Source organism: Ovis canadensis, chromosome 15, assembly GCF_042477335.2.
Source record: "Ovis canadensis isolate MfBH-ARS-UI-01 breed Bighorn chromosome 15, ARS-UI_OviCan_v2, whole genome shotgun sequence".
Taxonomy (NCBI): domain Eukaryota; kingdom Metazoa; phylum Chordata; class Mammalia; order Artiodactyla; family Bovidae; genus Ovis; species Ovis canadensis.
The window spans coordinates 84,982,551-85,006,922 of NC_091259.1; the positions used below are offsets into that span (position 1 = coordinate 84,982,551).

The 24,372-nt window shown below is 40.7% G+C and overlaps 2 protein-coding genes across 2 annotated transcripts; both read left to right on the forward strand.

Moving 5' to 3' along the window:
* The first annotated feature begins 10,094 nt into the window (after positions 1-10,094).
* On the forward strand, positions 10,095-11,024 carry LOC138420399 (olfactory receptor 4B1-like). Its single transcript, XM_069553585.1, has one exon. It carries the CDS (start codon positions 10,095-10,097, stop codon positions 11,022-11,024), a length of 930 nt encoding a protein of 309 aa, XP_069409686.1.
* Positions 11,025-17,500: 6,476 nt separating this feature from the next.
* LOC138420724 (olfactory receptor 4X2-like) lies at positions 17,501-18,430 on the forward strand. The gene has a single exon (XM_069554149.1). It carries the CDS (start codon positions 17,501-17,503, stop codon positions 18,428-18,430), a length of 930 nt encoding a protein of 309 aa, XP_069410250.1.
* The last annotated feature ends 5,942 nt before the right edge of the window (positions 18,431-24,372 follow it).

Consider the following 24,372-nt stretch of genomic DNA (forward strand, 5'->3'; position numbering starts at 1 on the left):
TCATAGCAATAGATGCCTACATCAAGAAACAAGAAAGATCTCAAATAGAAAACCTAATCCTATCCCTAAAGCAACTAGAAGAAGGAGAACAAATGAAGCCCAGAATTAGTAGAAGGAATGAAATAAGGAAGAGCAGAAAGAAGTGACTGGAGGCTCAGAGGGGAATAGAAAACATCAGCGAAACAAACCCAAAGATCGTTTAGCTAAACTCACCAAGAGGAAAAACAGGACTCAGGCCGTTCTCCCAGATCATCCCACCCTCTCCCTCTCCCTCTCCCACAGAGAAACGAATCGCCAGTCTAGGTTCGATACAGGATACAGGATGCTTGGGGCTGGTGCACCGGGATGACCCGGAGAGATGATATGGGGAGGGTGGTGGGAGGGGGGTTCAGGACTGGGAACTCATGGACACCCGTGGCGGATTCATGTCAATGTATGGCAAAAGCAATGCAGTATTGTAAGTAAAAAAACAAATACATAAAAAATAAAGAGCATGGGGGGAAAAAAGGACTCAAATAAATGAAAGAAATCAAAGAGGAGATATTACCTCCTTACCACATTCTGCAGTATTAACTAATAGGATCATAACAGACTACCACAAACAATTATATGTTAACAAACTGGATAATCTGGAAGAAACAAATAAATTCTAAGAAATATACAACCCAACAGACTGAACTGGTAAGAAACAAGAAACCTGAACAGACAGTTGGAAGGCTAGCTGGAAGGCTAAGTTTGTGATCAAGAACTTCCCCAAACAAACAAAAGTCCAGGGCCAGGTGACTCCACTGGTAGATTCTGCCCAACATTTGAGGAACTAGATGACTCTTATACACAAAATTAACTCAAAATGGATTTCAAACTATAAAGCCTATGTGCATCGAAGGAAACCATAAACAAAATAAAAAGGCAGTCACTGAATGAAAGAAAATGTTTGCAGATCGTATATCTGATAAGGCGCTATTTCCAAAATATATCAAGAATTCATACAACTCAGTAGCAATGCCCCCCCCCCAAATTAGAATAAAAATGGATAGATGATCTGATTACACATTTCCCCCCTCAAAGAAAACATACAAATGGTCAACAGGTACATGAAGGGATGCTCAAGATAACTAATTATCGGGGAAATGCCAATCAAAACTATCATGAGATATTCATCACACATTTTATAAAAAAAAATGACAAGGACAAAAAAAATCAGTAAGAATGTGAAAACAAGTGAACTCTTGTACACTGTTGGTAGGAAATTGTTACCGCCACTATGGAGAATAGTATAGAGTTTCCTCAGAAAATTAAAAACAAAGCTACCATATGATCCAGCAATTTCATCTGTGGATATTTATCTGAAGGAAACCAAACATTAACTCAAAAATATACATACACCTCAATGTTCATTGCATAATTATTCACAAGAGCTAAGACATAGAGGTGACTTCAGTGTCTGTTGATGGGCGAGTGGATACAGAAAATGTGGTGGATGTATACAATGGGATATTATCCAGCTGTAAAAAGGAAGGAAATCTTGCCATCTGTGATAATGTGGATGGACCTAAAGGACATTATACTAAATGAAATAAATCAGACAGAGATGACAAACATCATATGATCTTATTTATATGTGGAATCTAAAAACGAACGAATGAATCAACCAACCCAAGAACTGAATTCATAGAGGAAACAGGCTGGTGGTTGCCAGAGGCATTGGGTAGTGCGTAGGTTTTTCCCACTGAAGGATTTTATTCCAGCTGCAGATTTTTTTCCTCTTTGTCTCTCTTCAAGGGCTTTTTCTTTATTCACCTTCTAGGTGCCACTTTGTCTAACCACCATCCTGGACTCATTCTTCTTTACTCTGCCTCGTGAACATGTCCAGATCCACACTCTGAATCTGCTTCCATGCATTTCTTACAGTAACTCCAATCTCAATAACGGTAACTCCATTTTCCTCGCTCAAATCTACCTTTCAGGTATCCTTGAATTGTCTCTCTCCTCTCTTCAAAACCTCAGCAAATCTTTGTTCTATCTTTAGGATGCTTAGACTCTGACCACTTCCTAAAACCTTCAGTGCTACCATCCTGGTAAAGACAAGCAACTATTGGCTGGATTATTGCAATTGGTATTCACCTAATTGGTTTCCTCGTATTTCCCACCTCCCCTTGCTGGGAATATGACAGATATAACTGCTTTGGGTTAGGGACGTTGTTTCCTCATGGCCAAGTCTTTAGCACCCATGCTTGACACATTAAAGGACACAGTGCTGTTTCTTGAATAAATGCATGCATGACTGGATGGATGAATGACATCTCTTGCTGAGGAAATTCTTACTCTATTACATTATTATCACTGTCATTGGAGAGGCTGAAACCCAGGAAGTCTAAGTGGCTTATATGTGTGTGTTAGTTGCTCAGTCGTGTCCGACTCTTTGCAACCCCACAGACTGTAGCCCGACAGGCTCCTCTGTCCATGGGATTCTCCAGGCAAGAACACTGGAGTGGCTTGCCATTCCCTTCTCCAAGTGGCTTATACAGACATGTTACTATTGGAAGGTACAATGGGGGTAATCTAGCCCAATTCTGTCATTTTATTTAGAAGTGGAAACCGGGAGAGTGAGAGGTTGAAGGTGAAATGACCTGGTTAAGATAGAAGTGAGGCAGTTACCAAGCCTCAGCCAGTGCCCAGCTGTCCTGAGCCAGTGCCCCAGCTCCCTGTCCAGTCCTCACTGTTCCTCTAGTCAGTTGTCCTTTTTATTCTCAGCAGTTCAGTCTGGAAAAGTTTTCCCTTTATGTCTTACCTTCAGCTTTTTTCTTTTATTACTTTGTTTTTGGGTACAAACTTTATGGACATCTCCCTAAGCTAATGGAAAAGATTTTGAATCTCTCCTAAGTCAAGGTTAGTTGACAAAGTTTCACCTGAGGGAAAAGAAATTCCATGGGGAAGTTGTTCCCTTGATTAGAGTGTGTGGATTAATTTATTTAAAGGATCTTAACTTATGCAAGGAACTAATTACAACCATTGGGGTTTTGGTGGGTGTGTAAGTTTCCTTCATGAAAACCAAGGTCTTAAAATCTCTTTTCTGTTTTCTGTGGCATTTATTTCCTAGCTATTATAAATCAACTCCGATCCAGATTCCCTGAATTTGCCCCCGTTTTTTTGGTGATTCATCTTAGACATCATCTGCTTTGTGTTCTAAACTTCCCAGGGACACTGGTGCTTTTCTTCAGGGCAAGGTTTGATCCTTGAGTAGCAATAACAACCACCCTCCAGTCCTCAGTGCAGAAAGAGCGCTGACTTCTGAATTAGGTACCTGGGAAATAGCTGGTGTTCAGCTTGGGAATCCAATTACCCTCTCTCCTCCTCATTCACCTCATCTATAAACTGAAGAGGTTAGAGTAAAAGGTCTCTAAATGTTTTCAGCTCTAGTTAGAGTGACTGAGCTGGGTATGAACTGAACTTTGTTCAGGGGGACTTGAGTGAAAAAGCGAATGAGCTGGTGGTATTAGCAAAGGCACCTGTCTTGCCAGGATTTAGGATTCCAAGGGGGAGATTTCAATTCTCTATCCTATTCTAGTTTCTCCAAACCAGATCATCTCCTTGAGTAATGATCGATTCTAGCAGAGTGGCCAACTTCATGATGACTTGGATGTGTTCAGGTGCGTTTGAGATCCATCTGACTCAATCCTTTGTTCTGAGATAGAGCTAACTACACGAGCTATTTTGACTTAAAGGTAGGTGATATGACTGGAAGTGTAGAGTCTCTAAACAGCCATACGATGTTGGGTGAGTCAGTTTCTCTCTTAGAGCCTCAGTGTTCATTTGCTAAATGAGCTCAGTTCAGCTCAGTCGCTCAGTTGTGTCTGACTCTTTGTGACCCCTGGGACTGTAGGACGCCAGGCCTCCCTGTCCATCACCAACTCCCAGAGCTTACTCAAAATGAGCTGGTTGGGTTTAAAGTATTTGCTTTTTTTGGTGGGGGGAGTGAATTCAATTTATTTAATTTATTTTATTGTGGTAAATTATACAAAACATAAACTTGATGAATTTTAAGTCCTTTACAATTTTGGGACTCTGTGAGGTACCATTCGGGAATTATGAAGTGGGACACTGTGATTGGGATGGAGCTTCCATTACCTCACTCTGTGATCAGCCCCACTGGCACATGGAGATTTCTATTATATTTCCTTTGGGCATTGTCTCCATTCTATCATTACGCTCTGGTCCAGAGTCCAGCAGTTTACCTGATGTAGAGTCTATGCGTTCAAAGACTGATTTGGGCTTTTTTATGCTGGACACTCCCCCCACCCCTCATGCTTCTAGGTGAGGCAACATTGCGTTCAGAGAGGAGGTATGTTTTACCAGCTCAGTGGGGGAGATGGTGGAGGTGGCTGAGGGGTGGGTAGCAGAGGCAGGAATAGATACTGGAAGGCAAAGATGACAGAAAAGGAAAACGTAGTTTTCCAAGTTACCAGTTATTCTTTCTACTAGGGATAAAGACTAGAAAAACTGGACCCTCCTTGATTTCTCTCCTGTCTCTGAGTGAGCTCTCAGATTGGCCCTGGAATACTGTCCTTATTTTCTCTAGTGAATCAGAAAACATTGAGTTAATACTCAGGCAAGAGATATTTGTGTTGGGGAATCAGTAGGCATTGGATTTCTTTATTTTTTTTTTTTGAGGTAGGAAAATATTTTTATTTTTATTTATTTATTTATTTTTGAGTAAAATAAAGGCTTTTTTTCTTTTCATATAATTTGTTATACAGCAGTGTAATCAGGACACTTAGTATGTTGCCTGCACTTTTTTTTTTTTTTTTACTTTATTTTACTTTACAATACTGTATTGGTTTTGCCATACATTGACATGAATCCACCATGGGTGTACATGAGTTCCCAAACATGAACCCCCCTCCCATCTCCCTCCCCATAACATCTCTCTGGGTTATCCCCGTGCACCAGCCCCAAGCATCCTGTATCTTGCATCGGACATAAATTGGCGATTTGTTTCTTACATGATAGTATACATGTTTCAATGCCATTCTCCCAGATCATCCCACCCTCTCCCTCTCCCTCAGAGTCTGCGTTGGATTTCTTATAGAAGAGAATATTTAATTTTAACTCTTCAGTATGTGTTTATGGGCCTAGAAGTTGTATAGGGTAGTGATTAAAGAACATATGATCTGGAGTTAAATTGCTTGGGTTGAAATCCTGGCTTCACTGCTGTGTAATATAAACTTAGGTCAGTGAATTCACTTACCTGTGCTTCTTTTTATCCCCTCATATGTGAAAAATGGGGTGATAAAAATATGCACATCACAGGTTTGTTCTGGAAATTGAATTAATTAACGTATATAGAATAAAAAGCCCAAACACAAACAGACTAGTAGATACAGAGAACAAAATGTTGGTTGCCAGAGGGGAAGGGTGTTGGGGGAAGGATGAAATAGGTGAGAGGGATTAGGAGATACAAACTTCTAGCTACAAAATAAATAAGGCATAGGCATGTAATGTGTACATAGGGGATATAATCAGTAATATTGTGACAACTTTGTATGGTGACTGATGGTAACTGTTCTTATTGTATATTGAGTCACTATATTGCATACATAAAAGCAATGTAATATTACATACAATGTAATATTGTATGTTAATTACAACTAAAAATAACTGTGACATATGATGCCATTGAAATACTAGCTATTATTGTCAACCAAAATGCAATTAATAATAAAAATATAATAAAAACATTAAACAGATAATTTTGAATACTAGGATATGAATTTCTTGGTAGAGATAAAGAAACATTATAATTGTAAAGAATTTATTAACTGCTATAAAAAAGCAGTATGATGAGCTACTTACTGTAAGAGGGCAAAGGTAGGACTATATTATTTCTACAGTAATCAGATTCTTCATCTAAAAGGAAGGGAATACTAAACACTGCGAAGGAAGAAAGCACATTTTGGATTACGAAATAGCTGTATAATGTTCATTTTGGGGATGACAGATGCAAAAATAGGCAATGGCCAGTTCGAGAAGAACCTGGAATCCATGCTAAGAATACTGGAATTTGTGCTGTAGGCAATGCGGAGGTGTTGATATATTTTAGGTAGAGTAGTAGCCTGATTTGCTATGTGTTTAAGAAAAGTCACCAAAGTATTCTTTCAATGCTCAGAGAAGATACATATGAGTTGGAGTGTTAATCATGAGAGGGCTTCCCAGTGGCTCAATGGTAAAGAATCTGCCTGCCAATGCAGGAGATGCAGAGACTTGGCTTCGATCTCTAGGTTGGGAAGATCCCTTGGAGGAGGGCATGGCAACTCACTGCAGTATTCTTGCCTGGAAGACCCCATGGACAGAGGAATCTGGAAGGTCACAAAGAGTCAGACATGACTGAACGACTGAGCATACACACACACATTAATGACAACAGTCATTGAATGCACAGGACTGGAATTAGGGTTAGAAGGTGGATAGGATTGGGAACACATGTATACCCGTGGCAGATTCATGTTGATGTATGGCAAAACCAATACAGTATTGTAAAGTAAAATAAAGTAAAAAAAAAAAAAAAAAGAAAGAAAGGGACAAGGAGAGGGCATTTCGGATGAAGGCAGCTCTGTGGCGGGAATGAACAGCGTGGGCTTGCGGGAGGAGGAGAGGACCCTGAGTTGAATAGAGGTGAGTTGAAGTTTAGTTGGCTAAGAAGGGGACGGTTGAGATGGCTCACTCTGTGAAAGACTTTGAAAGTGAGCCAGAGGTGTCCAGGGTTTTCCCTGATTATTCCCAAGCAGTGGACGATCTGAGGAAGAAGGATCCAGGAAACAGTTTTCTGGCTGTAGTCTGCAGGATGGATGCAGTGGGAGCTTGTAGAGACTAAGAGGCTCTGCTGACTTGGGCATCAGCTGACAGCGGGTGTGAAGGTGAGGCGGCAAGGTTGGAGAGAAAGTGCGCAGGAGAGATGATTAAAGAGAAAATTAACGGACTGTGGTGACTGGCCGAATATGGGAATGAGGGGCACGAATCATATATGACATCAAAGCTACAAGCCTGGGCCTCTTGGAGGCTGATGGTGGCATCACAGTTGCTTGAAGTTCTCCTGTTATTCCGTAGCTTAGTCTTACCAGCTCCAATCTATCACTGTCCCAATCTTTTCCTTTGTTTCAAGTGAGGATGTGGTAAAAGGAGATTTTTGTGATGTCTTACAATCTTATCTTTTAACCATTCAGCGACTGGATTTTCCAAGGTGTTGTGATGCTGACAGGTATTCCTGATTCTGAGAGCCTCGTGTCCACAACACTGCTACCAATGGAAAGGGCGCTGTCCTATGATGAATTTATCAGTATTGCTGGCATTTGGTCATGAGTACCAATGTCATTTCTATACTGCATGCATCAATATCTTCCAGGAAACTGTCTCTTGACTAGGAAATTTCTTTTTGTTTCCATAAGTGACTGAGCCACCCCCTTTTTTTAACCCCTGCAGAAGGAGTTTAGTTTAGTTTAGGAGTTTAGAGTTTAGGAGTTTTGTCATATAAATGACAAAGAAAAATTTCATTGGATTTTAATTGAGGTTGCCTAAATTTGTATATAAAGTTAGGAATAGTCAAAATTATTATGTTAACTTTTACTATTTAAATATAATATGTAAGAATTTGGGGGGATGGATATGTTTTCCATTTGACATATATATTTTCTGGTGTTCTTGTGGTAGTTTTATGGTTTTCTCTACATAATTGTATTACATTTTAAAGTACTTAATATTTTTTCCCTTGGCTATCATAAAAGGAATATTTTTGAGCTGTGTTTTAATTAGTAATTGTATTTAAAACTTTTTTGTTGTGTTAGCAATGTTCAGATTTGTGTATGTATTTATTTACTTATTTATTCATTTCTTAGGTTTATGTATTAGGAGGTTTTGCTTGCAAGAAACAGAAACCCATTAAACTAGCCGAAGCAGAGAGGAGAATTTATTTGAGGAATAAGGGGCATTCTCAGGTACACAGGGACTGAATCAGGGATGGAAAAGTCAAGGATCATGGATGCTTTCTGCCATAAATTTTTTATTTCAGGTTTAGTGACTTTACATTATCCTAAAATTTTTAAAATATTAAAAAACTTTGGCAAAACCAATACAATATTATAAAGTAATTAACCTCCAATTAAAATAAATTAATTTAATTAAACAAATAAAAAACAAAAAAATTTTAAAATTGTATCTATTTCATATTTATCACTTGGTATTTGACGGTCATATACATAATGAAGTGATGACAAGTGTTAAGCCAATTAACATATTCATCTCTTCCTGTGGTTACTCTTGGTGTATGTGGGTGTCAGTGAGAAAACTTATAATCTGCTCTCAGGAAATCTTGAAGTTCAGCACATCCTGATGTGAGGAATTCTGACACTTATGACTGTTTCCATCTGTCTATATCATTGACTTCTGTTTTCTCTCTTGGTTCTAGTCCTTATTGACCAGGTGCAGTTTTACTTTTCCAAAAGTGTATTTCTTGAAAATTTCAGTGTGAAATCAGAGATAAGGGGAAAAGCAATGGGTAAAATTTAAAGCAGAGAATCAAGGTCTTCATACTGTTTCTTCCTTACTTCTCATGGATCCTATGTGGCAAAAATACACCTTACATGGCACATTACTCTAAGAGTGTTGTTTTGAATCTGATGTTGTGATCCATATTTCTCTTGTATTCTCTGAGGGAGTGTGTGTGTGTGTGCTCTGTCCCTCAGTAGTGTCTACTCTTTGTGACCCAGTGGACTGTAGACCATCAGGCTCCTCTGTCCATGGAATTTTCCAGGCAAGAATACTGAAGTGGGTTGCCATTTCCTACTTCAGGGGATCTTTGAGATCCAGGGATCAAACCCATGTCTCTTGTACGTCTTATTTTGGCGGGTGGATTCTTTACTATTGTACCACCCAGGAAGCCCACTCTGAGGGTGTATAGATGCATAAAAGGTGCTCGGTTAAGTATCTGCTCAGGGAAATAACTCTCAGAGAAATCTTCATCTTGTTATCATATACTTTGCTGCTGGCTGCCAACCGGGACCCGGGACAGGCGGTCTGGTCCGGCACAACAGTGCTCTTGGAGGACCAGCTCTGCGGGTTCAGGATCTGTGGGCCATCGGAGCAGTGTGCCAAGAGTTGTGAGAGTAAAATGATGCAGACACACTACTGAGCGGAATTCTCTACGAAGTGTTTGAACACTTGTTCTATAAGCGCAGTTATTGAAGCTGCAAGGCTGGTGAAGGACTCTGAGCTGAGTGAGCTGAGGATTAGAATGGAGTGAAGAAAACGATCCAGAGGACCTTTTGGAAAGGGAAGGGTTAACAATGGGAAGATAGTTCCCTGAAGAGTGGATGAGGGATAGAAGGAATGCAGAATTTAGGAGTAGCAGTGTGTTATGGCAAAGGCAGTGGCACTCCACTCCAGTACTCTTGCCTGGAAATTCCCATGGACGGAGGAGCCTGGTGGGCTGCAGTCCATGGGGTCGCGAAGAATCGGACACAACTGAGCGACTTCACTTTCACTTTTCACTTTCATACATTGGAGAAGGACATGGCACCCCACTCCAGTGTTCTTGCCTGGAGAACCCCAGCGACAGGGGAGCCTGGTGGGCTGCCGTCTATGGGGTCGCACACAGTCGGACATGACTGAAGTGACTTAGCAGCAGCAGCAGCAGTGTGTCATGGGGATTTCCCAATAAGACAGATCCATCAAAATGCAATGAAGATGCTAAAAATATAAGAGCTGAACTTGAATGACTCCCTAAATTCAGAATATCTTGTGGTGGGTTAGAAGAAACCCTATGAATTCAACCTGATTCTGAGTCCTACAGTGGGCTATTTTCTGCATGATCCTGGGTAGATGGCCATTTCTCTCAGCCCTCATTTTCTAATATATAAACTATTGTTAGATTGGTCATATTTAATGCTCAATGAGCACATATTGCCTAAATAAATGAGTTCATGATAAATTTTTGTTGTAAACTGATTTACGCTGTCCAACTTGCTATAAATGAGGTGAATTTGTTATAATCAGTGTTTGCAGATGTCTGATTATCTCCGGTCCAGTTCATATGAATCAACTCCATGGCAAGGACCAATAATGTGACTGAGTTAATTATCAGCGGTCTTTTCCAGGATCCAGAGGTGCAGAGAGCGTGCTTTGCGGTGTTTCTGCCCGTGTACTTGGCCACGGTGGTGGGCAATGGCCTCATTGTTCTGACGGTTAGAGTCAGTAAGAGCCTGCGTTCCCCCATGTACTTCTTCCTTAGTCACCTGTCGCTGGTGGAGATCAGTTACTCCTCCACTGTTGTCCCTAAATTCATCACAGACTTACTCTCCAAGATTAAGACCATCTCCCTGGAGGGCTGTGTGACTCAGATATTCTTCTTTCACTTCTTCGGAGTTACTGAGATCTTCCTGCTCACGGTGATGGCCTATGACCGCTACGTGGCCATCTGCAAGCCCCTTCACTACACAACCATCATGAGCCGGTCTCTGTGCCACCGTCTGGTGGCTGCTTCCTGGCTGGGGGGGTTTGTTCACTCCATGGTGCAGATCATTATTACTCTCCAGTTATCCTTCTGCGGTCCCAACGTGATTGACCACTACTTCTGTGACCTCCATCCCTTGTTCAGGCTTGCCTGCACTGACACCTCTGTGGAGGGGGTCATTGTGTTGGCCAACAGTGGATTATTCTCCATCTTCTCCTTCCTCCTCTTGGTGTCCTCCTATATTGTCATCCTGGTCAACTTGAGGAACCATTCAGCAGAGGGAAGACGCAAAGCCCTCTCCACCTGTGCCTCTCACGTCACGGTGGTCGTCTTGTTCTTTGGACCTGCCATCTTCCTCTACATGCGGCCCCCCTCCACCTTCACTGAGGACAAGCTGGTGGCCGTGTTCTACACGGTGGTCACCCCCATGCTGAACCCCATCATCTACACACTCAGAAATGCAGAGGTGAAAGTTGCCTTGAGGAGGTTGTGGGGCAGGAAAGTAAACTCAGGGTTGCAATAAAAATGAAAATATTAAAAATTTAGTATGTATAGGGTGACCAAATATGCATTCTGACTTTAGTGAATATGAGCAAGAGAGGAAAAGTTAACCTGTTCATACTTTTTGTTGTATTTTATTTTATTAGTTTTTACAACACTGCCCTATGATGATGAGAGTTTAAGTTTCCTTTTCCTTTAGACACCACCAGAAAATTCCAAACTTCCCTTGTACTTCAGTGCTGCCATCATTAAACCCAAATTCCGCACAGAATTCACGCTTGTAAATTTGTGGCAGCTTTCTTTTATTCTGTCTTTATTGTCATTAAACAATAAAATATATAATTATTTAGGTACTCTAGATATATGTGGTTGTTTAATTTCTATAAAGCTTATTTTATAAACAAAGATTTGTTGTTGATGATTTAGTTGCTAAGTGGTGTCTGACTTTTTTGCAACTCTGTGGGCTGCAGCCTGCCAGGCTCTTCTGTCTGTGGGGTTTCCCAGTCAAGAATACTGGAGTGGATTGCCGTTTCCTTCTCCAGGGGTCTTCCTGACCCAGGAACTGAAATCATGTCACCTGCATTAGCAGGTGGATTCTTGACCACCTACCCACCTGGGAAGCTCAGATGAAGATCTAGGTACCACTAATAAATTTACTGAATGACTGAAAAAGCTTGTTTCCAAAACAGTAACTGACTTGTTCCTGAGACTCCAACCAAGCTTGTCTGTCTACTTTGAGTGATGGCATAAAGGCACCCTTTTATCAGCCTATGTGGCTTCAGACTTCCCTGGCAATTCCAGAAGACCTTGGCTCCTGCTCTGTCTAAACCCGGCTAAGCCTTCACTATCTCAGTCTGGTCAGAACCGGGCCTTAAACTTCTTTCAGATACCATTCTTTTCATAAAACCTGTGCCAGTTTCCTTTGAGTTGGGAAGACTTGACTTCCTCTGAAAACTTATTGCCCTTTGCTTATATGGACAGGTTTTGGGTATTTAATCCTGTGTATATTATACTATTGCTCTTTCTGGATGTGTATACCTTGAAGTCTACTTGAGGGCTGAACATTACTTACCTTTATGCTCTGCTTCAGTGTCAGCATAATTTTATGCACATACTATATCCTCAGCAAAGTTGAATAAATGAATACAAACTTAAATAGATTAATGGATAACAGAACATGTCAATAGCATGTAAACTCTGGTGTCAAGGTTCATACACAGTGATGTGAAGAATAAAGAGTGTCTTATGGTCTCAGCATCCAATCCTAAACTTCAATTTCTAGAGTATACTTTTAAAATTATTTTCTTTGCACAGAAATGGTGAAATTTTCACTTGGCATTATAGCATCACTCCAATTAACAAACAATCCACATTAACCATTTTAATGTTAACATATGCTATCATTCACTTCAGTTCAATTCAGTCACTCAGTTGTGTCCAGTTCTGTGACACCGCGGACTGCAGCATGCCAGGCTTCCCTGTCTATCACCAACTTCCAGAGTTCACTCAAACTCATGTCCATTGAGTCAGTGATGCCATCCAACCATCTCATCCTCTGTCATCCCCTTCTCCTGCCTTCAATCTTTCCCAGCATCAGGGTTGTCTTTTCAAATGAGTCAGTTCTTTGCATCAGGTGGCCAAAGTATTGGAGTTTCAGTTTCAGCATCCGTCCTTCCAATGTATATTCGGGGCTGATTTCCTTTAGGATGGACTGGTGGATCTCCTAGATGTCCAAGGGACTCTCAAGAGTAACACTGATGCTCTCATTAGAGAGTAAAACTTGTTAATACACTTGAGTAATGGTGACAGAAGAAATATCGCTTCAAGTCATGATTTGGGTGAGATTAAGATAGAATTGCCACTTTGTTAACTTTCTGTATGGAGCATCTGAGATTGTGTTTTCACCCAAAATACTTTTGGTTTCTCATATACCATCTTTTCCCATATAAGACCTGAGTAGTTCATGTCACGTTGTGTTTTAGATAAGCTCCTTGTACTCCTTGGTAGCAATCATAGCTCTTTCTGAGCTGTCCTTATCTAAATGCCTTCTCTTCTTTGGTGACCCAGAAGGCAAAGTGCACAGATTTTAGGGAGGAACAGCTGGACTTCAATTCCCACCCTGTCATCTCCCGCCTGCACAACATTGGGCTCATTCACTTTTTCTCTTGGTGTCAGCACGCTGTGATGTGTGGAAAGACTGTGGCATGTGGAGAGAGATCATAATTGAAAAAATAATGTTATTTGTTTACTGATGGCTGCGCTGGGTCTTTATTGCTGTGCGGATCTTCTCTAGTCGAGGTGAGCAAAGGGCCGCTGTCTACTTGCGGTGCTTGGGCTTCTCACCGCGGAGGTTTCTCTTGTTGCGGAGCGCAGGCTCGAATGCACGGGCTTCACTTGTTGCCTCGCATGGGCCCCTTGGCTGCAGCTCCTGGGCTCTAGAGCACAGGCTAGTCGTGCTGCACGTGGGATCCTTCTGGATCAGGGACTGAATCTGGAGACAGAAGATTACAGTTTCGTATGATCCCTCCCTATCAGTGTGATAACATAGGAGTGCCAGGAAGGCTTTCCTAACTTCCTTGGTGCCCTCATCCCCTTAATATGATTCTAATGTCTGAAATTCCCCAGTAGGAGCTTTGTTTCAGGGCAGTAGGGCTTTGCTAGAAGGGAGACTATTGTTAATCACTAATATCTTAATTTGGATAATTTTACAAGATGGTTTTCTTTTCTTTCTAGATGGTTGTTATCTGGCCCCTGAAATACGGTTCAATCCAAATCCAGTTCATTGTCTGCTTTTGCTGTGAGCTAAGAATTGTTTTTACATATTAAATGTTTGAAAAAAATTCAAAGTAGGGTAATGCGTTGTGATACATGAAAGTTACACATAATTCAAATGTTAGTGACCATAAGTAAGGGTGCATTGGACTATAGTTGTACCCAGTATTTCACTTCTTATTTATGGCAGTTTTTGTGTTAGTTTGCCATGAGTAGCTGTGACACAGTGTGGTCTATATAGCCTAAAATACTTACCATGTAACCCTTTAGAGAACTTTGCCCATCCCTGGCTTAAGCCATAATGATCTTTATTACTTACTCGACAGGAAGTTGGGAGGTCAGCAGTCCCCGGGTTGTTTTGTTATTCCTATGACTCCCAAGCATCTGGCTGGTGCTCCTTCGATTCTGCAGTCTGCCTCATCATGGCCGCTAGGTGTCTCTAGCAGCTTTTGGTGTTATCTGCTCCCATGCAGGGAGGGAGAGGCTCTCATTTTATTGTGGGAAATATTTCCCAGAAATTCTCCAGAAAAGCTCTGACTCCTGTTGACCAGAACTAGGTCATATGTCTATGCCGAGATGCAAAGGAGGCTGGAATAGTAAGTAGTGAAAATAAGAATGAGATTATAATATGAGACCAAATACTGTGTTTCCTCTGAACTGGTCACACTGGTGTTCAATAATATCAGAGTCCTTTCATTAAATAAGGGAAGTCTCCACGGGGAGTTTTGGTAGAGGGAACCCTGGGCGATAGTGATGTGGGCACAGTGAGGTTGTTAAAAGGATTTGAATCTGGTGCCAGAGTCTTCAACTGAAATTGAGTTTAACCTCTTAGGGACTGTGCAACCCCAAGTAAGTGACTAAAACCCGTAATTCAGTTTCTTTAATTAGCATGAAAGTTTGGGCCAAGTGCAAGAAGCATTTTATTTTTTTGGCCATGCTACACAGCATGTGGGATCTTAGTTCCTTAACCAGAGATTGAACCTGTGCCCTCTGCATTGGAAGCATGAAGTCTTACCTACTGGACTGCCAGAGAAGTCCCAAGAACCATTTTCCTAGCAACACTGTTTTCCTGATAGCACACCCTGGTTTTTTCCCCTGACGAATGATAAAGGATTGAGGCCCTAGGATGAGAGTTCTTTTGTGAAATTTAAAGCATCTCTTGTTACAAGGAATTTAGACCATATGCAGTTGTTATGATAGCATGGTTCCTAGACTCGCCTGTACCAGATACCTAGTTTCAATAATGATCAGTTTAGCAGAAATCTTGCTATGTCTCTACCAGGGCATCTCAATGGCAGCATTGCTGACATTTTGGTTCAGACACTTTTGGGAGGCTGTTCTGTTCATGTAGGATGTGTCCTGGAATCCCAGGCTTCGACCTACTAGATGCCAGTAGGAACATTCTCCACCCAAACTGTGACCAGGACAAATGTCTCCAGATATTGCCAAATGTCCTCTCTGAGGAAGATTGCCCCCAGTTAAGAACCACTGATTTGTACCAGTTTCTCCTTCTATCCAAAATTAAGAGTGTTCCTGGAACGTCCCTGGTGGCCTGGTGGTTAAGAATCCACTTTCCTACGCAGCTGATGCGATTCTATCCCTGGTCAGGAGCTAGGATCCTTCGTGCCTGAGGGCGACTAAGCCCGGGGCCAAAACTGGAGAGTAGCCCAGGCATTGGAGAAAGCCCACGTGCGCAAGGGAAGATCTCATGTGCAGCTAAGGCCTGACACAGCCAAGCAAGTAAATAAAAACAGGAACACCCCAAATTCCCCAAACAAAACAAACCAAAAAAAACTAGAGTGTTTCTATATGATCCTCTGTAAACCGAAATGAGGTAAAGTGAAGTGGCAATCACTTTAGGACGCATCTTGCTAACAGATGCACAAAATAAGATAAACCACCGATGCTCACAGACAGAGCTGAGAGTTATGGCAGCTTGATGCTGAAATGCTTAGCAGTGCCAGTTGCTTGGGGTGTGTGCTGCCTCTACAATGCTCACTTGTTTAGACAAATGCTGCTATTTCCCCTTTTTATCTTTTTCTGTAAAAGGAAAAGTCCTCTTCGGGAAACAGGTATCAGTGGAAAACAGTGGTGGTGTAAAGTGAACCTCTGAAACGTGGGGGATGCCTGTAACCTCGTCCAAACCAAAGGCCAGGAGAAGGGCTATCTGTTTCCTGACACATACCACCCATATTCCTTGGACCCATCCTTTGAATGGTGTCCTGTCATGTGAAGTCACATGACTGAGTTCATGATAAGCAAGAGCTGGATCTAACTGACCTCTGCATGGTATAGGGACCCACAGCCTAAGCTCCCTGTGAACCCTGGGTGAAATTACTTTAATATATTCCCTACTGATTCCTGAAGTTATGTTACTTACAAGGAAGTTTGGGATGTTAGTACCCGGGTCCTGCTTCCCATGAGGCAGGTGCCTGATGAGGAAGGGGAAAGCACGCCTCTTTGGGGACCAATCTTCTCTCACTTGATCACCATGCCTTCCCTCTTAGCAGGGTGAATTCAAGGCTGAGCTGCCAGAATTATTCTTCTCTGTGGAACATGGACAGACAAGAGTTTTGTGTTCTTCTTTTTAATTGGGTGGAGTAGACTTAGGCTTAGTAGAATCAGGCTTAGTCTTAACATTCCCAAGCCTAAGGCTGGAAGGGAAACCGATTTCCCATCTGGCAACTTCTGAGCTGTATGAGCTCTGGTTGCGAGCTTCGCCTGACTGCTTTGAAATTGAAACCTGCACTAGGTGAGGGATGTTCTCGGGGTGATATTTGCCTCTCTCTGATCAGAGCAGAAAAAAGATCTGGGCTGAGGCACCAAAGGCACAGAAACTCTGGGGTGAGTTTTGTTTTGTGAGCATGTGATGATTACAATTCCACTTTGAAAGTAAAGGGGATGCTACCAGGAAGGCCGTGGTATTTTACAGAGTGCTCTCCCATTGGTCTGGTCTTTGCCTGAAATAAGCACTGAGCTAGATGTGGGATTCAGGGATGGAGAAGGTGTGGTCTTGGTCCTTGGTGACCTTTGTTCTTTCAGTATCTGCTGAACATCTGTGACGTACCAAACCCTGTGCTAAGAAGGCTAGGACGATCTATCTGCACTATTCCTCCATCCTATGTACATTCGGTGAGTGTGATTTTGTGCAGGTGCTTCAGTTAGCACTGGAGATAGAGTGGTAGTAAGAAATAATATCTGCTCTAGAAAGTTCAGCGTGGTGGGGCAGATGGTCACGTAAAACAGTTACAGTAAATTCAATGTGTACGTGCATGCTAAGTCGCTTTAGTCATGTCTGACTCTTTGCGACCCCATGGACTGTAGCCCACCAGGCTGCTCTGTCCATGGGCTTCTCCAGGCAAGAACTCTCTAGTGGGTTGCCATGCCCTCCTCCAGGGGATCTTCCCAACCCAGGGATCGAACCCACGTCTCTTGCATCTCCCGCATTGGCAGGGGGATTATTTACCATTAGTGCCACCTGGGAAGCCCCACAGTTCAATGTGCAAAGTGCTGTATTTCCAAAATGTTCTGAGAGAGGAGGGTCACTGAGCCTGGGGGTCTATGGTTTGCAGAGATGGATTTCCTATTTCTGAGAAGGTTCCAAGTTTGCAGAGTTTGAATGGTAGCATTTCAGGTACGCAAGGGACTATTATATAATTCACGCCTTAAGGAAGGTGTATCATTTCAGATCACCCTTCCAAATTCCTGCCTCCTGGTGGCTACATCATGGCTAAAACACACAATGTGACAGAATTCATTTTCCTGGGACTTTCTTCCAATCCAGAGGTGCAGAAAGCCTGCTCTGTGATATTTCTGCTCCTGTACACAGCCATTGTGCTGGGGAATTTCCTCATTGTCCTCACTGTCATGAGCAGCAGAAGCCTTGGCTCCCCCATGTACTTCTTCCTGAGCTACCTGTCCTTTGTGGAGATCTGCTACGCCTCGACGACAGCCCCCAGACTCATCTCAGATCTGCTGGCCGAGAGGAAAGCCATCCCTCTGTGGGGCTGCATGTCACAAGTTTTCTTTATCCACTTGTTTGGTGGCACTGAGATTTTCCTGCTCACTGTGATGGCCTATGACCGCTACGTGGCCATCTGCAAGCCCCTCAACTACACCACCATCATGAGCCGGCAGGCGTGTGCCGTCCTGGTGGGCGCAGCATGGGTGGGGGGCTTTGTGCATTCCTTGGCCCAAATCCTTCTTGTCTTCCGCTTGCCCTTCTGTGGCCCCAATGTGATCGACCACTATTTCTGCGACGTGCTTCCCCTGCTCAAACTTGCCTGCTCTGACACCATCCTCACTGGCCTTCTGATCGTTGCCAACGGGGGGACTCTGTCTGTGACCAGCTTCGTGGTCCTCTTAGCCTCCTATGTGGTCATCTTGCTCCATCTGAGGACTCGGAGCTCCGCGGGGCGGCGCAAGGCCCTGTCCACCTGTGGGGCCCACGTCACTGTGGTCACCTTGTTCTTTGGGCCCTGCATCTTCATCTATCTGAGACCCTCTACCACCCTGTCTGCGGACAAGACGGTGGCCGTGTTCTACACGGTGATCACCCCACTGCTCAACCCTGTCATCTACTCCCTGAGAAATGCTGAAGTGAAGAAGGCCGTGAAGAGGCTGTGGATCAGAGCAGTGAAAGCAGAAGAGAGGTAGAGGCTGAGCCTTGGTCTTGATCCGTGGGTTTACAATGATGCTAAGACCAGCATTTAAAAATCCTATTATAGAGGGAAATAAAAACAGAGAAATGCTCACAATAAACATTTTAATTAAAATATATTGTTTCATTCAATAAAAATGTAAAAGATTATGTCTAAGTAGATGTAAAGACTGGAAGGAAATCTACTCCATCTTTTCAGTAGTCAAAAAAAAAAAAAAAATGCCTAGTCCAAACTGAAGGGGCAGAATGGGACGAAGTTCAGTTCACAGGACTTGTTAGTTCTAGAGTATTCTCACTGGTTTCCATGCTCAACAACTTCATTATAATTACTTGTAAAATATTTCCTCGTATGGATATACTGTTACTTAAGCCAACCAGTCCATTCTGAAGGAGATCAGCCCTGGGATTTCTTTGGAAGGAATGATGCTAAAGCTGAAGCTCCAGTACTTTGGACACCTCATGCGAAGAGTTGACTCATTGGAAAAGACTCTGATGCTGGGAGGGATTGGCGGCAGGAGAAGAAGGGGACGACCGAAGATGAGATGGCTGGATGGCATCACTGACTCGATGGACACGAGTCTGAGTGAACTCCCGGAGATGGTGATGGACAGGGAGGCCTGGTGTGGTGTGATTCATGGGGTCGCGAAGAGTCGGACACGACTGAGTGACTGAACTGAAATGAAAGCCATTGTTTTGGTTCAAATGATAAAGTGTGATAAAATATTAATATTTGGGATATTTGGATCAAGCATATACAGGAATCCTTTGTACTATTATTGCAACATTTTTGTAAGTCAGAAATTATTTTAAAGTTAAAATATTTTCAAAATTAAATAGCTTGTTATACAACTTGCATTTTTAGTTTTTTTGGTAAGTGAATAGGATAGTTTTAATTATTGTTTAGCTTCAAGTCTTTTTTTTTTTTTTAATTTTAAAATCTTTAATTCTTACATGCGTTCCCAAACATGACCCCTCCTCCCACCTCCCTCCCCACAACAACTCTCTGGGTCATCCCCATGCACCAGCCCCAAGCATGCTGCACCCTATGTCAGACATGGACTGGCGATTCAATTCTTACATGATAGTTTACATGTTTTTAATGTTTAAAGCTTTACATTTCCACATAGTAATATTAATCAGTTTTTTCTTTTGATTTTTTGCATTGTGTCTGTTTAGATTATCTTACAAGATCAACTAAACTTACATATTTAAAGAAATTAGTTAAAATTTTAACATTATTTTGTGGACTAATAATATATTCTTAATATTAAAAATCATCAACAAAATAAAAAGACAGCCAAGTGGAAAGTTTCATTCCATTCTTTTCCACATTCCCACATCTGCACTAGATAAACAATTTTCTTAGTTTTCGTTTTTCTTTTGGTGTTTCTTTAAGCAAATACTAGAATATATATATGACATATATTATATATTATATTTGTATAATATATATTACATATTAATAATAACCCAATCTAATATTATATAATATTTATGTAAATTATATAAATATAATTATATTATATTATCATATATAAATATTTATATTATAAATATTAAAATATATAAATATATAATAACTATAAGTTTAATATATATTATATATGTATATATTATATACATATATTAATATGTATTATGTTATATATTATATATAATATTATATATTATATGTATTATTATATATTATATATGTTATGATCATATATATGCATATATACATATATTATTATATATGTACATATATTATTATATATTTATATTATATATAATATGTATAATCAATTATATATTATTAATATATGATATATATGTATATATCATATACATTACACATTATATTTTAATGTATATAATATATAAACCATATATAATTAAGATATATAATTATATATTTATATATTCAATTTATATATAAATTATATATGAATTATATGTATATATAATATACATACAGTATGTATATTATATATACTATATATAAATATATATGAATTATATTCCTGAATATATCATCTTATATGTATTCTAGTATTTGGTTAAAGAAAAAATATATATAAATATATATAATATATTATTATATATTATACATTTTATATATTATATTAATATATACTAATATAATTATTGTGTAATTGATTATTAATATTTAACCATAATTATTAATATAAATAAAATGTAATTAATGATATATTTCATGTCATATTATAATTATATATTATATTATATCTATATATATTTTAGTATTTGCTTAATTAAAACCAAAAAGAAAAAAAGAAAACTAAGAAAATTGTTTATCTAGTGGGTGTGTATATATATATATATATACATGTATATATATCTTTTATCTCTGTGTTTTACACAAACATGCTATGTAAATGAATCTGAAATTTTCTTCATTTACTTAACAATATATCTTGGGAAATTTTTGTGTATTAGTACAAGGAATACTTCCTCTTTCTTGTAGTTTTTCATGTTCATTGAACAGGTATACTGTCATTACTTGTCCAGTCTTCCACTGATCAATATTTGGATTGTTTTGAAGTGTTGCAGAGAATAACTTCGATCTAAACATGTGCAACAGAACTACTGTGTAGTTCTAGAAATAAAACTGCTTCAGATATTACCAAACTGTCCTTCATCTATTTCTACTCTCACCAACAACTTTGTTTTTCTTGTAAAATGTTTTGCTGAATTTTGGGATTTTGCTACATCCCAATACATTTCAATACAATCATTGAAAAAATGGGAAGTCAAATAATTTTAATGTTCATTTCTCTTATTTGGAATGAAGTTGAACATCTTTTGGGGAACTCCCTGGCAATCCTGTGGTTAGGACTCCACGCTTCACACACACACACTTTCACACGCGCGTGTGTGTGTGCACACACATGTGCCTGTATATGCATGGGTCTCTGACTAAAAGGAGTGAGGTAGGGCAGAAAGGAAACTCTGTCTTCCCACGTCTTTGGCCACAGAAATGCACACCGTGGACCACTGTTTATATCACTTCACTTCATCCCATCAGCCTATGTTATTCCTAGAAGTCCTTCCCAGGTTCTGGATGTAAAAAAGCTGTTAAACATACAGTGGATTTACTACATTTGTTTCTTTTTCAGAGTTATAATGGTGAGAAGGTAAGAAATTCTGAGCCTATTACAGTAGCCAATGCCGTTTAGTTAAAAAAAAGTTATGGAGATAGGCATTGATGGAGAAAGGTTTAACATAGGTTCCTTTAAGTAGTGAGAAATCCTGGGGCTTTAAAAATAGAGTTTCTGTTCTTGAAGTATTTAAGATGAGTTACAGGAAGAGGCCACATGCATCACACCACTGTTTCATAATGTATTTGGCCAAACATACAAAGCTCTGAAGAAGTAGCATGGCTGAAGACTGGGGGCAAATTCTAGTTTTATTTCCTTCTGGCCCCTTTGGTTCATAGTGAGGCACCAGCTGCTGGTGACATATTCTGCGTAGATGGGAGATGCTACACTGAGTCATTTGACACAACGGGAAAATGTATTATTTATATAGGTCTGAACCATTCTCATCATCCTTCTGAGCCCCAGTGACCTGATCTGTCCGGTGGGAATGCTAGTTTCTATAGTAGAGCGTTACTGTGACGGTATGTGAGATGGTAGGAGTTGAAGTACACAGATGTACTGTGCTGTTACTTATGAGACTATGCCCAGAAGTTAGGGAACTGCAGTCCTTCTGAAGCCCTTGCACATGAAAACCATGTGTTCACAGCGGTAAAATGCTTAGAACTTTAAAAGTGAGTCGTGGTAGGACCTCTGTACTAGGAGTTAGGAAGAGTTTAACTATGCTATCAATGGACAGGGTGGCTTTGGCACAGTGATTGTCCCTGTTTGACTGTTTGGGCATCTTTAAAATGAATGAGCTGGGCAAAATGATCCTGAAGGCCCTTCCGTGACTAGCATTCTGTGATTCAATAGTCACATGTGGACTATGTGCGTGAAGTGGTCCTGGTCCTCTTGGTTACAGTCTCCCTGGAGCTCACTGACTTCACTGAGCTAGTGAGGGTGGAGGTCAGAATCAGCCGGCAAAAGCCTCTTGTGGATGTCTGGGGTGGGACAGAAGGATGCTGTGATCCTGGATTCTCCTCCATCATTTGCTTGAAATGCAGATGGAAACCTCTAGGGGTCAGGGCAAGAGGTTGTTAATTATACAGGGGCGAGTAGAAGTCCCAGCATTGTAACTGGATTAATTAGAAGTTCCTTAACCTCTGAAAGGAAACAATTGGGAAGTTGACTTTTGCTCTTCTCAGAAATTCCCCAGACAGGGGATGCCAGAAAAGTTCAGGGAATTCAATTCTCTAGTCTCAGTTTTCCATCTCATTCACTTAAATACATACAGTTTCACTGCCCAGAAAATATTTTTCTAAATCTTCATTTTACTGGATTTTAGGATAGATTGATCTTGTTCTATTCGCCTATAACTTTCTTCATGAGAAAGTCATTAAGTGCTGGAATTGACACATGCAGATATTGGCATGGGTGGTGCCTTGTGAGTCCACTGAAGAAGGTAAGCATTAACTGGTGCTTTTTTTTGGGTAGAACAGCTTCTGACTCAGGCAGGGTCTTCACACACATCGCACCATTCATTTTTGTTACTCTAGCTTCCATGTATTTCAATCATGGGCAGTCTTTCTTAGATTTGTCCACTCTTCCAGCAGATGGGTCACACTTTAGATATCATCCTATATAAGTCTCTCCTGCCACCTTCAATGACAGGAGGAGAAAGTGACTCTGTAGTTTGACTTAGAGCAGATATGACAATCACCCTCACCAGAACCACTTGTAAAATGGTCACTGTGGGGGTGTTAAAGCTGGTTTTGATTTCTGCTGAGTCATGTACAAATATCCTTTTGAAAAATTCAAGGGGGCTGGCTAAAACATTTTCATGCCTGAAAGTCTCTGGTGAAAATGAAGGCATTAGCTTCTTTCAGACCTGGGGATAGAACTACACAGAACCTAAATATTGCTGAGGACCAATCGTGGCCCAAGATTCCCAAGTTTTAGATCAGTGCAAACTAACATACTATTTATATTTCCTTGTGTCTGTGAAACAAAAATCTCTGTCTGCCTGGAGTGACTTGAAGTGAATCAGTTTTCTGACTACGGAAGTTTCAGAAGATAAAGTTAAGAATCAAGGCAATAAGCAATATTCAAGGTAAGCTTATTCTTAATCTCTATAGGGGCATACTTTGGAATTATTTTCAGAAAGCTTACTTTTTACACTACATACCTTCATATACTTATATATATATTTATAAGATACTTGCAATGCTATCTTAGTTTTGAAATAGGGGTAGCAGCAGATGCAGAGTTCAGGGGTCAAACCTCCAGTATTTATTAACTCTGCTGAGTTCCCTACCCTATGTGAGGTGTAACAGTAGAACCCTGTAAAGATGGAAAACTGAAGTAGGAGCCCATTATTGTTCACATCGTTACTGTTATTTGTTTTAGAGCTTAATCTTTAGCCTTGCTTTGCCTTTTGCTATCAACATGACTCTTCTCTCTCCATGCTCTCTATTCAGCATGGAAGCCTGTCTGTGGGCACCAGTGGGAGGAGTCAGTGGATGAGATGTGCAAGGGAGAGAGTATTGGACAGGAAGCTGTGCAGACCGATCGTAGTCCAGGCTCTGCACCAGCCCGCTGTGTGAGTCTGGGTCTTCTGTAAGAAGAGGAATCCACGAGCTTCCTTCCAGATCTAACAGTTTATTTCACTCAGTAAGGGACACTAGTGAGGAGAGGCTGGGCATCTGATTCCTCTGGTGACAGAATATCTTTGGAAAACAAGTAGGATAAAATGAATACTGGAAAAGTCAGTCGGACCAGTTTGTTTAAAATTATACATTATTTGTTGGACTTATTGAGGACTTAAGCCTGGAATACAGCTACTCAGATAGCTCTGAGGA

Excerpts from the sequence above, each read along its gene's own strand:
- LOC138420724 (XM_069554149.1), top strand. The coding sequence starts at position 17,501 with ATGGCTAAAACACACAATGTGACAGAATTCATTTTCCTGGGACTTTCT.
- LOC138420399 (XM_069553585.1), top strand. The coding sequence starts at position 10,095 with ATGGCAAGGACCAATAATGTGACTGAGTTAATTATCAGCGGTCTTTTC.